The following is a 16,352-nucleotide window of genomic DNA, read 5'->3' on the forward strand; positions in this document are numbered from 1 at the left end:
GAGCATTTCTAGAAATGTTTACCCTCTTTTCTTACCTTTGGCTTTGGATTTCCTGCCACTTTGCATGTAAATGTTACTGGCATTCCCTCAAAAATTTTGTAGTGCTTCAGCTTTATCTCAAAATATGGTGATATACTGTTATCGATAGGTTCATCTCCATGTTGCACTTCATCATCTGATTCTTCCACAGGAGATCTCTCCAGCCTATATTCAATTTCACTGATCAATCTTTGCTCAAAGCTGGAGACTTTATACTCCTGTCAAACAAGAAAGGTAGATATTAGTGCCCAGCTTCAACACATTGCTCCGCAAGATGTGTTCCTAATGTTTGGGGGTTTTATTTTACTGGTCTTTAACAATCCATTAAGTTTTTACATATAAAAGGAAAATGTAACTTGTTGAAGAAAAACACTATAATCCATGCCTCCAATAACTTCCCTATGAAACAATCAAGACATCTGGTATGAGGCAAAAACTGTATTTCATGTTGTCTTAAGGTCTAATTTATAAGGGGAAGGAAAGTCATTGGTTGCTTTTTTTCCATTTTTAAAAAAATCCTATAAGAATAAAAGTATTCTGAAGCAGTTCATAAAGACAAAAGAAACAAACTAATATTTCCTTGAGGGTACAGACAGATTTAGGGTGGGTTTTGTTTCCAGATGGTCAGAAGACCATATGGTTCACATCTGCTATTTGCATAGAACTGTACTGAAGTCTGAACCAGAAGGCTAAAATTACATTGTTTACAATTGCCTGTAAAAATGAGGAAAAAAATAAGAGAAAATGGCAAAACTGGCAGTCCATGACAGTTGCCTCCCTTTACTCCTGTTGCCATGGTCCTGTTGGCCAAAAATATCACTTCTTAAAACCAAAATCTCCCACAAGAGTATTGAAGATATAGAAAGAAGAGCAGAAAGTTTCATCCGGTGTAAAACACTACCACTGGTTTGAATTTGCTATTCAGATATCAGGGAAAGTTACTGTGATATACACTGTTATTTACTTTCTTGAACTGTCCACTTTGCAATTCTGAAGTTCTGCTCGGAATCTTAGTGATAACAGTGATAATGCCAGGATATAAAAGCTCAGAAGCAGGGAAAAAACCCAAATTACTAGCCAATGCTCCTCTCAGTCAGCAGAAATTCAGACACTTTCAAATCACCTTTGGCCTTATTGTATTTAAGACAGAATACACATCTCATGCAATGTTCTTTCACATACCCATCCTCTGTTGCTGCCTCTGGTCTGAGAATGAATGATGTGTAGTATTTCTACTGATCAGTTCCAAAACTAATCATAACCCTCAATAATGGTAAAAAACAGAAGAACAGAGAAATACCTTTGTAAACCATGGATATTTTAAAAATTTCTTTGTTCCCTGAAAGTGTACCATAAAAGTAAACCATGAAGTACATACCACAGTTAGTATCAGTGTATGTTAATGTAACAGCAGAAAGATACCAGAGCACACGATGATTGTTGTTAAACTGCCTGCACTCACACAGTTAGGCTTCTAGAACAACTTGAACATCCTGAAGGGAGTGCAGCCCAAATCACCACAATTATTAATGCTGGGTGACCTCTTGTTATTAACCAAGAAGAGTAAAAGGGAAAGGGCAAAGACAACAGAGAGAAATAAAATCAATAGACAAAAAGACAGAAAAAGGTGAAAATGTTAACCTTTTGAATATCCACAGGACTCACTACAGAAGCACCAACAGAGCGAGCTTCCTGCAAGGGTAGAAAAAAAGATCAAGAGGCAGAAAGAAGACCAAGAGATATCCATGAGAGTTTCTCAGAGTTTTTATCAGGAGAATGTACTTTATGTGGCACTGTAAGCAAATGAATGCTACACGTTTCTGAATAGCAACTCTGGCATCTGAACAATGGAGAACGTGTACCTGGCCTTTCAAGCAGACTTTCTGTTGTGGTTTTGGTCTGCATCCAAAAAGTGCATATTACACAAATAAAGAGAAGATGGTTTCAAGATAGTAGATGTATTTTTGCCTTGAGAGATTTAAAGGTCAGGACAGAATAGGATAAATGGAAGGGTTTAAAGTAGAAAGCAGACATTTGAGAAGTCTCAGCTTTATGGAAAAACTGAGCAACAGACATGTGATCCTCCAGTTTACTTCACTAATATATAACTTCTCTGTATATGACTTCTCTAATCAATAACCATCCTATCTGTCTTATTAAAGTTGGACTTTATTTTAGTGACAATCATAGCCTGTAAAAAAGAAAAATTGAAAGGAATTTTTTTCTATGAAATTGTAGAGTTGTGTGGCACCTGTATAGCAGGATCTTCTTCTGGTTCCTGTATATTGAAGACAGTTGCAGCACTGTCTGCTCCCAGCAATCGACGAGCCATTTTTTCCTCATATGTTAATCTCTGAACAAAAAATAAAAAGAGGATGAGGGGAAGGGAAAAGAAGAAAGAAAAGTTAAGAACTACAAAGCAGTACACAGTAATGTTACTTAAAGTAATGTTAATAAAAGAGAGCAGCAATGTTTCTAACAGAAATTTTCTACCGCAGTTTGCAATGCATTTTTTTTGCATTACAAGAGGCTCTTTTGGCTTAAATGATTCTTGCCCCAACTCTGCCATTTGTTTCCATCCTCGTGCCAGGAACTTGGGCAGGAATGAACAATAGGAGCTGCTTAAATCAGCAGGGCCATCAAAAGAAAGCATGTCAAATCATCCCAAATCTTACTCCTAGTTGTTCTGCTTGGTTTTTACATTAGAACCACAAGGCAGAAAACTCCGCCAAAAATGATAAGGAGATTCTACTCAAATATTTTGTAAAAAATATAACAGCTTTAGAGAAAAATGTATTCTTTAAGGTTTTTTGAATTTCTATTTCTTCTTATTCTTTTATAACTTATAAAGACAATTTACACTCAGAAGGTAAAGTGAGTTAAAAGAAAACCTTAATGTATAATTCAATTATTTCTTTATTAGCTTTCTTTCTACATTCAATACCACATTTCAGACACTTAGACACTTTCTACAAACAACATTGCAAAAAATGCCAGTTTATGAAAGACAAACTTATTTCATGGTGAAACACCTCATTTAAAGAGAAAAATGAATGAAGAATGGAAATTGTAAAACATTACATCTGCTTAATGCTTGCAATTTTTAAAAAGCTCATTTAATTTATTTTTTTTTAATATGTCATATTGTAGCTAAACCAGCAGGATGAAACTCATGAAAACTAGGTAGCAATGCTGGCTTGTTTACAAGTGTCTAAGAAAGTCATGAACTTTTCTTTACTTAAATTTCTTCTGCAATCACTCCGAGTGCCCACAGCCATGATTATGCCTACAGAATTCACCCAAGACAGGAATCTGCAAGGCAAAAGCCTCAAGGCCAGCACAAAACCAGTTTACTTAGTTCAAGATCCCACATCATCTGACCACAGTTGGTCTATTTTTTTTACCTTGGGCCATGTGGGCATTCTCAGGACATTCCATTCATTTACCCAGGCCAAACATCTCTCTCACTTTCCAAAATAGGCGTTTGGCATTTGGCAGTCATACTCAGCCCACCTCCTTTGAAAAAACAGGAACTAATACACTATGACAGTGATTCTGCTTAACTGCTACAGAAAACTGCCAAACCCCATGCAGTCAATGGAGAAAGGTAAGTACAGAAGCGCAAGTCATCTCTGAACATTCCCCCTGCTTCACTCCATTGACCTTATTAAGAACTGGAATCCAGCAATTGTTGACTAGATAGTCTGACTAGATAGGCTGTCTTGAACTACACCACCACAGTTCACATCTCAGAGCTGGTAGCAAACTTAGCAAACTACTGTGCATGGTCCTAAGAAACTTAAAGCACACTTCCCTTTCAGTGGCACAAAGGCATCCCAAGGCATTCAGATGCTTTTGAAAATGTTTCATTGATAAAAGAGGGGTGATAGTCTACATTTTTAATATTACTTTCCTCTTAAAAGAAATTCCTGCTTCAAAGACCGTGTCTTAATAGCTGTAAAAAATTCTTAGAAAAGTGACTTCTCATCAACTCTGAGCAGGAAGAATTTGGTATTTTATCTTTTAAGCATGTCTTAAAGTGCACAAAAATGAACAGAGATCTTTGCAGCTGTGCATTTCCATTGTTTGATATGCTCATTTTACCTCATTTCTTGACTCCTCAAGCAGGTCATCAACTCTTGATAAAGTCTGTAAGTTAGTACTATAAGTTATTTCTTATTCTATTGGTAAAAAGAAGCCCTGCAACTGGAGAATCTAATGATACCTGATTTCTACTGGGTTGTTTTTCATGATGAACTACTTTGTTCTCCTCTGATGTCCAGTTACCACCTATTCCTTCCACTCATTGTCTAATGGCTGGGCACAAGGTATAATGAGCCTGGACTGAACACAAGCTATGCATGTTCATCTACTCAGTGATGAACAGTCAAAAGTAAATGGCCTTTGAGGCTCAAAAAAGTCCTTGAGATACAGACTGTGCAGGTTTCTTATGCAAATTCACCATTTTTGAGATCTCTGTTGCTTTGTTAAGTCCAAACAAAGTTGTCAAACAGGAGAAGGAATGATAGACCAAAATGTACACTATCATTCCTTATGGAAATGCAGTTTTGGAAATTCAATTAAAAATAATAAATACATAAAAAGAAATCTACAGCTATTATATTATATGCAGCATATCTGAGAAATTACTCATGATGCCCACTCCCATTCCCCAGGGTATTTTTTGGGGGTTTTTTACCGGTTGTCCATTGTTCAAAAGGTCTTCTTTGAATCGAAGTTTTCTCTCCAAATCCTGAATGACAGCATCTTTTGACCCTTGAATCTCTTCATCTGATGCTATCCTAGCAGTTCTGCCTGTTTTCTTGGGAAATCCCCTGCAAAACAGTGCAAAAAAATTCATAAGCTTTCCTGAAATCATTGGTATTTCATAATTTATCTGGAAACACTGCTATTAGTGAAGAAGCAACATTGTGTTTTTGAAACTAGAGCTCTGACATCTTTCTTACTATGCTGTCCCTACTAAATCACATCACTGATCAAATGGTTAGTTTACAAAGTTAAAACTATACTTTATTTGTGCCTTGGTTAAAATATGGCTGAGGATTGCTTGGCTGTGGCTGTAAACACCATACACACAGATGAAACTCATGAGCAGTGAAGATAAAATGAAGTGAGAGGATACCTGAAAGCATGACTAGATAAGTAGGGCTGGAAGATAAGCTAGGTTCCTATAAAGTACCAGATGAATGAAGATCAGAAAGATATTAGACAAGGCATTTAATTATTAATTTCTTATATCATTTACTAATTCCTTGTTACAACTTTGCAATACACCATGCATGACTTCATGTTTATTCTCCATATCTCTGTGAACAAATACTTGTAAAGCAGCATGTAAACGTTGTTTCTGAAAGAAGAGCCTTTCACAGAGTGTAGGTTATGCTGGAAAAAGAAAAATCATCCCTGTTAAGCAGTTTGCAGCAGCAAGGTTTCCCAATGGAATAGCAACCACTTAGCAGTTTGCATACACAGGGCTAAGCACTCCCCTTACCAGCCTACAAGTTATGATTACACTTTAGGGAACTGTCACTCCCATTTTCTGAAATGGTACAGGAAATTTTATTTTTCAAGACTGCACTAATATTTAACACTTCTCAGTAATGTCATGAGGGTTTTATTGCTGGAAATGTCCAACAAGGGTGGTTTCTACTGAAGATCAGTTCTTAACACAGTTGTGAAGAAATCAACATTGCTATCGTATTTGAAACTTGTAGCACACCCCATTTCTCCAATGAAGTCACACATTATTGTTTAAAACACTGATCCTGGTTCAATATTAGTTTATGGGGGTTTTTTTACCTTCATTGAGTAAACAGGGCTCAGCCCATTACATGGGAATGCCTTATGTAAAATATGGAATGGTGTCAAATAAATTGACAAATGCACAAAAGCCAGAGATGGAAAAAATCAGACTAGCATGTAATTGGTAATAATTTAATTACTGGTATCAAAATGTTAAAGAATCATATAGAGATAAATTTTCTTCGGTATTGTTCAGTACTATATTTCTATAACAGAAACTTCATTCTTCAGCAAGTGCTTTCAATGGTAATTTTTATCATTAGCAAAAATGAAACAATACACATATGCTGTTAAAAGCCAAAAAGGAATTAAGTGGATAGATGAGAAGACAATAATTGGAAACGTTTCTGTCTAAATTCCTAAAACACTTCATATTCTGTTACTGTAAGTAAAATGTGAAAATGGTGAAGTTCTGTAAAAAGAACTGCATTTTCACATAAAATGACAGCAGAAAAGCAGACATTTGCCTAATGTCACAAAGAGAGAACAACATCGCTCACCCTAGAAATACTGATCTGCTAGCTGGAGATCACCAAGTAAAACAATTTGCTCAGCTTTTGGCTGGGGATCTTCTCAGTCACAAATAACAAAGTCTCCTCCACTCTGTTTTGGGGAAGAGATCAGGAAAACTATCCCATCTACAGGGAGACAAGAGAGTGCTAAGAGGAAGGCATAAAATCTCTTCAAGAAAGTGATGCTTCAGTAACTCAAGAAATTTGGAACAGTAAATGTAAAAGAAGATAAGGAAGAAAAATGGATAGGAGAAGGTGGGAAGAGGGGATCAGAAGCTAATAACCTTCAAGAAGACTGGACCATCTGCTAGAAGGCTAGTAGGCTAGTGGAAAGGTGGCATCTGTTTCTTCCCTTGCAGTCTTTCCCTTCACCTTCCAACCTTTAACCCACCTAGCCAGCACTGCCATGGAACCGAATTTCATTACTTTTCAGAAAAGGCACTCACCAAAACCCAAACACCAACCAGAACAACACAACCACGACCACCAAAAACAAACAAACAAATCAAAACAAAACAAAAAAATTCAGCCAACTTCAAGGCAGCAAATTTTAAATTTGGCTTCACTTTTGGCTTTACCCTGTGCCAGCTTTTAATGGAGGCATGCATCCTTCCTTGAAAATTCCAAGGGATATATTAAGAAATATCTTTCATTTCACATTCTCAAAAATTTCATACTTGAATGATAAAGAGTTTTAGCAGAAGAGGATCTGCTTGTGCTTGGGACTCAATACAGTGCAAAGGTGAAATGTAGATTTTACCCAAATAAGTCACAACAGTGTATAAAAAGAGGGATGAACTAAGTGCTCTGGAGTGGATTTTTAGTAACAAGTGAAAGCATTTTCTGAAGCATTATTGTTTATCTCTGAAAACAAAACCCCCTAAGCAAATACACCCATTTTTTAAAGGGGAAGGAGCACCAAGAGAATTGCAGAATAGTAAGTTCAGCATCCACACTAAATGCAAGAAAATAACATTACAGTCCATTCCTAAACAATGTAGGGTAATAAGGAAATGAAAATTTAATCCTATCAAACCTCATGTTTATCTCTTTGTCAGGCCAAAGGGCATGCAGATAAGCAAAAAGAAGTAGCTTTGATACACTACAGTTTATGGCTAGTGAGTTAGCCTTCAGGAGCTGCAGTAAGTTCCCTAGTGAATCAAGGAAACAAAGTCCAGATGAAGTTTCTATTATATAGCTGCATAACAGTTTGAAAAAGCTATTTTGAGAGAACAATGATTTATTTTTCTATCAAACTGGAAGAATATAGTCCAATGAGGTCTTTCAAAGGTCTCTGTATACTAAGTTCATTACTTAGGGTTTCAACCTTAACAATGGAAAAGTGAAATAGAAAAACGTGTTTCTTAAATTGGCTGATGACACTGAACTTGCAGTGGTTGCAACTCATTTGTAGGTAACAACTGTCATTTACAATAATCTTCATAATTTGTCTAAAGGTGGTCTACTGATGAAGCTCAGGAAAATGCTCAAAGCATGATAGCAATGCAAATGGAAAATTAATACTAATATATTAAGCATCTCTTGAGAATCTATAAGATTAAAACTTGAAAATTATTTCAAAAGGGAAATAAATATAATTCCAGGACATGTCAGGATAAGACATGAAATTTATCTCTTTTCCTTTATTCCTTGCTATTAGGCACTGAATCCAGTATTACCACTGCACTTCGAGAAAAAATACAGCAAACTGGAAAACTTTAGAACAAAAAAAACTGTCTAAAAGCATAGCTTTTGTGACAAGCTATGTCACACACACACAAATATTCTTGTAGTTGGGAAATTAGGAAAATGAAGATAGGCAAATCAAACATAAAACATCAGAAATCAGACAATAGCTGACATCAGAAAATAGCTGGTATTTAATGATTCTTCATGTCCATTGAGGATATTAATTGACAATAACTTGAACAAGCTTAGACAAAACTATGTAGAACTCTCCTTTCTCTACCCTACAACAGTGACAGTTAAACCCTGAAACATATCATGTAGGGAAGCTAAGGAATTTTGTTTAAGAACAAGGTATGCAAATATGTCAGCAATGGCCTGTGTATCCCTGGTAACTTTGAACCGGAGAGGCAGACTCCCTAAGAACTTTCCAGTTCTCTAGTTAAGTGTCAGAACATCCTGAGATTTTCACAGTCAGCATGGAAGAGTCATCCAAAACCTGGTCAAGGTAACTTGCCTGAAAAATAGATTATCTCTTCTTTATTTACATTTACAAATAAGTATCTTAACAAGGAAGTAGCTGCTTTAAAAATTTAACTATAAAAATGAACACCAATCAAAATTTCTTCAAGTGCCTTTAGAAAGCTTCTCTCTTTCCCTTTTGGGACTATTTTAAACTGGAACAAAAAAAACCCCAAGAGGTGCATAAGGAAATGTGGATTTTCCTGTAGACCCTTTATTTCAACCCCGTTTTCAGAATCTCTTTCTCTAAATATATACACTTCAAAAACTGTACATAAATATACACATATATACATACCCCCACAACAAATTAGCTCTTAAGACATATGTTCTTGGGATGAATTCCAAAATGAATAGAAGGCAATGGCAACAAATAGAAGGACTTTAGTAAATCTATCCTCCAAAGCACAGATCCTTTTAGCCTGAGAGATGGTTTGCATGTCAAGACAGCCTGGCAGCAAACTTTCTTCAGCTGCTTTTGCAAATATTTTTCATCATCCTTACATGCCCTTATCTGGATGCATTTAGCTCCTAAGATTTGTGTCCTTAGTGACGCATGAGCTTTCTTTCTGTCTTCTCTAAGGGATAACATCAAGCAAGAAAATCTGCCAATTGATTTATGTTATCTGTATGTTCATTCTTTGCCCCATGCAATTTGCAGCTATATTGTGAATATTAAGCTAGCAGGAGATAGCTAGAGAAGGTATATTTCAGGATGTTGACAGCATTAGTCTGAAGCACACAACCACCACCACAAATGTGCATAGAAACTAACAGCCTTGAGAATTAGGCTGCAATTCACATGGATTTTAAGCACCTCTGAAATATGCATCACTTAAGGCAGTGAGGGGGCCTGAATGCAGGCTTAGATAAAAGCACAAATGTCTGAACTCTTTTGGTTTGAAAGGGTGCAATGAAATTGCCAAAACTGTCATCTTAATTCACACAGAGATTTTTGACAGCAAGGTTTTTTGCAACCTCGGCTTGGCTCTCTTTAGTTTTGAATACTTGCCCTGACATTTGTTTAGAAGGAAGGCCAAACCAGCAGTACTTTTCATGTTTTAATTACACACAGCGCATGCTGGATGCGATTCCCTCTTTTCCTATGTACCTTTTACAGTGTAAACAAGGGCAACAGGCTGGCTGTTGTTATCCTTCCAAGAGCAAATTCCTGTTTGCAGCCAATATGGCTCAGTTTCACAGAAATCCAAATCAATTCTCTGGTACTGAGGTAATGAACACTAACTTGATTTTTCCTTTAAAAATAAAGTCTTCCAAAAATACAGCTAATTCCTGCCCAATTCACACATTTTTTTTTACTTACTGTAAGAGCAAAGTTACTACAGGCACTGTAACAGGTCACAAACCTTGAAGCTGCAGCTTCACAGTAAAATCAGTTTAGTCTGATCTTGTCACAGCAAGACCACGAAGACCAGGAGCTTCAGCTCTGTCCAGAAAAGTGACGTTAAATGTATCTGAATCAGGGGGAATGTCTGAGGCACAGACCTGACTAAGGATGACTTGCAGTAAATGGAACAAATGTACAAAAGTTCAATTATTTCTGCCAGCCAAGGTTCTGAAACTGTACTTGAAAAAAATAAACAAATCATGCTTCAGTATTGGATGGGGTCAAGGCTGACATGAATAATATATATATTTCTGAACAAGTTTGATCCTGCTTAATGATTAGATAACAAAGAGTACAACTCTCCTACAAACTGCATGACTACCACTAGGGGTTTTTTTCCTCTAAAGCTTACATTTAAAAACACATTTTTACTCATTAAGATAGGAATTACTTCTTCTTCATTCCCCATTTGGTTCCTTCCCCCAGGCAAGTTTTCCCTCTGCTGCATGCTGCACCGGTTACCATAGATATATAAACGCCATTTGCTTTTCAAAAGATGTACATGTACTTTTATATCAAGTTAAAGAAATAATATTTATTTTGTAACCCATAATCTTATCTGAAATTCTGGTTGTTACCAGCAGTATGCTAGAACTGATGGTTAAGAAGAAACTACTAAAGCACTGGCTGCTCCTGAGTGTAGAAAAGGCTGGCACAGTCCTCACAGTCCTGAAATCTAGAGAACTTCCAGAAACACGTGAAGAAAAAGCTACATACTGGGATCCAGTTTTTGAGAAAATGTGTTTTAGGATTTTTGTTATGTTATTATACTGTGTTATTGTATTATTCCCTTTCATTGTACCCCCATTTTCCCTTATTTTCCCTAAGCTTTCGAACCCTGCATTTCTATTGGCCAGTTAGTGCTGCATTGCAGTACCAACCTTATATGGCCATTTCTTCCTTATATAGATATACTCCTCCCCTTGTTCTCCCTATATGGTCCTAGTTTGCGTACTCTGCCCTTGCTCCTCCTCAGTTACTCCCCTTGTTCCAGCAAGTTCTGCTCCTGCCCTATAAAAGGCAGGAGCCATGTTAATAAAGTGTTCCATTTTGCACCTAACATCGAACCCTCATTCCTATCGGGCTGTCGAGGACTCTGAGAGCCTGTTTCCTGCAGCTACACCGGACTGAGAAAAGATAATACATCCAAAGTATTAACCTTTTCTCCAGTTGATGTAATGCAACTGATTGAAGTCTCCACATCTATCAAGAACTGTACCTGGCTTTTATACTCATAGATGTTTTTGTGGCATTTAGGTCTGTTTAAAATAAAGAAGTCTTGAAATTGAGTCCTCTGAAAAGAGAAATCTGCAGACCAAAACAAAGCAGCAAAGCAATGCTGTGAACATCCTCTCTTTTCAAAGGGGAAGTATGTGTACTAATTCTCTTATTAAAGTTCACTGTCATCTTACAATATTCTTAGTATCTGCAAATACAATTTAGAAAAAAGGAACTGGATAAAAACATCTTGAAAATTAAGACTTCCAGATGCAATGATTGTCAGGATACTGTTATTTTGGCTAATGTCTGTGTGTCTGCATGTTACATCCTTGATCTCTAGTTTTGCGCAACTTCAGCTGATTAGGTCTGGGGCACAACCTGGATTTCAAAGTTCAAATGGAATAAACATGCATTCATCACATTTCAGAAAAGTTGACATGGGTATGTATTTTATGATAATCAGGTGCATACATCTAATAAAAAGGTGTTATACTGTACAAAAACAAAGCCCCCAATATGAGCTGTTTCTTAGCACAATCAACAAGAATTGGTCTAATATCACAGATAAACCCCTCAGGTGTTGGTGTAACAGCCCGTAGTATCCAAGCCATGGGAAAAGAAAGTTTTCAAGAAAATTTAAACAAAAATGGTTTAACGGACAGGAGCAATAGCTTAAGAAAATTGGGGGTTAAGAATGAATGCAAACCCTATTATTCTCTGGAATTTTTCCAGTTACAGCAATACTTGTCTTCAGATATGTTTTCCGGAGATCCAGGAATAACTCCAGATATGACTGAATAGATAGAAAGAGAGTTGAACTCCTCAGAAGCAAGGAAACACCATGACCTTTCGCCTCAGTTGGATGTCAGTATTCTTATTCAAGGTACTTCCTCCTACGTATCACTATTTTCACATCAATAATGCTGCAGATAACCTCAATTTTTACAGCCATTACAGGCAACAGGAAAAGTCCAGTCTACACAGGACAGCAATACAGTTTACTCTAAAATAAAATCTGACATTTGTGCTGGAAGAATGTTGAAAGCTGTAAGATAAAAAGATGGAAAGTGTATTTTTTCCTCAGAGTGGTCACCATCATTGCTACTTGATTAAAGGAACACAATGGTTACTAGTATTTTTTCAGTTCCATTTGAGACAGAATGCAATGGACAAGTCACAGTACATAGCTGCAAGAACAGACCAGTAACTCTGATTCAAAGTGGGAAAAAGGGCAAATCTCTTTCTGATGTTGCTGTTCTCATGATTCCCACAGAATCCCCTTTAAGATTTGGATTTAAGGTTCTAAAGATCATTGAGACAGAAGTTAAATTTATTGTGTAGAATGATAAAAACATCTTATTTACTTACATTTTACAAGATACTTTAGAAATTTTGTGTTCAAACAATGCTTTATTTTCCATTTTCCATTCCTTTTCCAGAAAGTAGTAAATCTATATTCACGTTCTTTCACCAATTCTACACAGTCAGATTTTTTTCCTGTTTGTAACTAAGGCAATATTACTAAAGATATCTACTTTAAGAAAAGGTCTGCTTTAAGGAAAAGTGTCTACTTTAAGGAACATCCTTAATTTTTAATGCTGTTTTCAAAAGGATGTATGTATAGATGACAATACATGTTTTTTATACTTAGAAAGAGATTCCATTTCTCTAGATTGGATAATTCTACACATTTTTGTAGCAGGTTTTATACTTTTATTATTTAAATATTCACTAAATAGAATCATAGAATCAGCCGGGTTGGAAAGGACCTCTGAGATCATCAAATCCAACCCTTGATCCAACACTGCTGTGGTTACTAGACCATGGCACTCAGTGCCACATCCAGTCTCATCTTAAAAACCTGCAGGGATGGAGAATCTACCACCTCCCTGGGCAGTCCATTCCAGTGCCTGATTACCCTCTCTGTAAAGAATTTCTTCTTAATATCTAACCTAAATCTCCCCGGCACAGCTTAAGACCATGCCCTCTTGTCCTACTGCTGGTTGTCTGGGAGAAGAGAGACCAACCCTCACCTGGCTACAACCTCCTTTCAGGGAGTTGTAGAGAGTGATGAGGCCTCCTCTTTTCCAGGCTGAACAACCCCAGCTCCCCCAGCCTCTCCTTATAGGACTTGTGCTTGAGTCCCTTCCTTGTTGCTCTTCTCTGGAGCTGCTCCAGCACCTCAATATCCTTCCTGAACTGAGGGGCCCAGAACTAGACACAGTACTCCAGGTGTGGCCTCACCAGTGCTGAGTACAGGGCAATAGTCATCAATCCTTCTCATGGGATTATTTTTGCCCTCAAAAATGCTCACGTAAACCTACAGTGTATGTACCTAGAATTTTTAAGTATGCTTATTTCTGTTCTTTCACATGTAATTTGTTGGGGTTTTTTTTCTATGAACAGTAAAGACCAGATTCTAGCTTCTACAGACTTTATTGTAAATGAACCCCCTCAATCCCATGTTTCTGTCACATTAACTCTGCTCCCTGAAAGTCTTTTTTATCCAAAAACTAACCTGAGTTAGTTTTCTTTAGTCAAAGGAAAGAACTGAGATTTTTAAGAACAGTATCCAACAAACTTACTTCAGACAAGTTTTACCTCAGAAATAACTGACAAGTGCTCATAATTCCCTTAAGTTCTTAATTAGCTATGCAGTTCTACCAGTACTTTTGTTTAATAATACTATGCTCTGACTAGATACAGAATCTACCAACTTTACTCCATTAATGAAAAAAAGGTTATTCCCAAAGCAAGCTTGTTCAGCTAAGACCACCATAGTCACAGCTTGAAAATGCCGGTCACTACAAAGTGTCTAAAGCTTACTGGAAAATAAAGTTATAATTTATTCAATGGAAACATTCACTATAAAATTGTTGCAAATAAATGCTTAAAATATTTAAAGATGAATTAGTAGGTACTGATGACACAGAGCTGCTTTCTATTGTTTCAGATGTCCAATAAAATGTAGTAAATTCACAAGTAGTTATTCTAATAACACAAGCAAGGTTGTAAGACCATGTGCTTTTGAAAAAAACACATAAAACCCCCATCCCAAACAAATAAATAAGCCCCAGTGCAATGTTTCCAAATCTATCCAAATCTAACTGGAAAGAACATTTATTCATTGGGTCAAATTGTTTTAGCAAATGTTGTCACTTCCACAGAGTTTCAGGGTCCAAACTCAAGGAAAATGTCAACACTCAGCTGAACCATTAGCATGGTGTTTACTGTTCGTGTTCACAGACAGAGTACAGGTATTGAAGAGAGAGTTAGAAAAGTTTTCTTAGAATCATAGAATGTCCTGAGTTGGAAGGGAACGATTAGGATTGATGCCTACCAAGTACTCATTCTGAGGAGCAGATCTGTAGTTGTACCAAGATTTAGTAATGAAAAAAGCATTGAAGTTAAATGGCGTGACTAGGATTTCAAATGCTGAGAAAAACTTTGAATGCTCCGATATATTCCTTGCACCCAGTCTGTACAGCACACTGTCAGGAAACACTATCACCATCTCAATCAATAGATCTTGGAGATCATGGCATGCTTGTTGAGACGGTAGGCTGAGGTTGTAGAATACTGTGAGAGGCTCAGAAACTACGTCTGAGAAAGATAAATGTGCTAAAGAGGATTTGTGAGGATGGAGCAAAAGAAAAGTGACACTGGCCAAAAAAAGAACTGAGACTATAGCACAAAGCAGAAGAGACCTAAAGCTGCGGGGGAAATGGATTGCTCAGAAGTGGTATGAGAATTATGGGAAACAATGATTTACTCAACAAGACACACCAGACATTAGTAACCTACAGAGTAACATGAAAAAGTAGAAGCCAGGGAAAAATTGGCATCAAAGATACACAACAATAGATTATGGCTTCTTTTGCATCACACAGTACATCTTTTACCATGTTTTAGTGTTATAATTCAGATGTCAAATGCCCACTATGTGTATATATATACACATATGTATATATACATATACCTGAATTATACACACATACGTTCAGTATAGTTAACACGATCCAGCTCCCATCTGGACTATATTTCCTGAGGGAATGCAAACCAAACAGCCAACTACCTCATCCTCAGCTCAGATCCTGAGGCTGCTGCCTTGTCGGGGTGGGGGAGGGGGGAATGTGGATAGACACACCATCATGTGCACACTCAGACTGGCTGCTGTGCTTCTGGAAGTGACAGGCATGAGAAAGGGGGAAGCATCCTTACAGGGTTGTCTCTCTGAACAAAAATATAGCTTATGTTTCAAGTGAGAACATGTATGCATAAGTGCAGCATAACAGGGAAAGAGGGACACAGCAGAGGCTCAAGCTGCTACTGTCAACCTCACAGCACACAGAAGGGAACTCAAAAGAGAATCCAGTCCTTGTCAGAACTGTATAGCTAGACTAGAGCCTTTCCTGGAAAATCAGGCAGGCTTTTGTGGGCTGTGCTTACTGATCAAGCTGCCAGTAAATAAATCATGCAACTTTTAGTGGTCAGTATCAAAAGAGAAACTCAGCCAGAGCAAAGGACACAGAAAGACAGAAAATCGCAACTATTATGAGTGCAAGGGCAAACTATACTATTTATTAATTTTTCTCCTAAATCTGTTTTATGGCCAGACTCCATAATGAGCTGTATGACAGAACTCAAGATAAAGAAATGCTTTTTAAAGTATATACATAATTTATTAATTTGATATCTCTCTGCTTTCTTCCTTCTCTTCCTTTTAATATCTTGGACTGAAATAACAGAAGTTCCCACTGCAACAGTATGTAGCTGAGCAGGTCACCTAGATACTGTAGATATGTTTAGACAAACTTGTAGACAAAGTTATAAATAAGCCTTGGATACAGCTATTCTCATTTTTGTTCTTCAGCATGTCTCTTTGTTCTCTAAGGATGGAATGAGAGTCTAGTGCCAGAGGAAAGACAAACTGATCTATGATGGGAGCTGACATGCTCCAAAATACTATTTTGGCCTTTAGAGAAGACAAAAGGGGAAAATAAGTATGCAGACTTGTTAGGGGAAGGGATTCTGTTTGTTTTTATGCACTGCTTTTCTAAATCCCCTCCTAAACATTTTCCCAAACTTCCTCAGAACAAAATCTCTAGCCAAAAGCTAAACAATGTTATGACCACTTTGTT

General features: G+C 37.1%; 1 protein-coding gene across 6 annotated transcripts in view; it reads right to left on the bottom strand.

The window, feature by feature from the left end:
- Positions 1-16,352, bottom strand: part of PALLD (palladin, cytoskeletal associated protein) — a 203,007-nt gene that overhangs the window by 19,406 nt on the left and 167,249 nt on the right. For all 6 annotated transcript variants that reach the window (XM_029960252.1, XM_029960250.1, XM_029960254.1 and 3 more), the window contains 4 exons: positions 4,739-4,874; positions 2,291-2,392; positions 1,681-1,731; positions 36-257 (listed from right to left, as the gene is read on the bottom strand). In XM_029960252.1, the coding sequence (XP_029816112.1) occupies positions 36-257; positions 1,681-1,731; positions 2,291-2,392; positions 4,739-4,874 (511 nt within the window). The remainder of the gene's footprint in view (positions 1-35; positions 258-1,680; positions 1,732-2,290; positions 2,393-4,738; positions 4,875-16,352) is intronic.

The sequence above is a fragment of the Manacus vitellinus genome, unplaced genomic scaffold, assembly GCF_001715985.3.
Source record: "Manacus vitellinus isolate BGI_N305 unplaced genomic scaffold, ASM171598v3 scaffold_0_pilon, whole genome shotgun sequence".
Taxonomy (NCBI): Eukaryota; Metazoa; Chordata; class Aves; order Passeriformes; family Pipridae; genus Manacus; species Manacus vitellinus.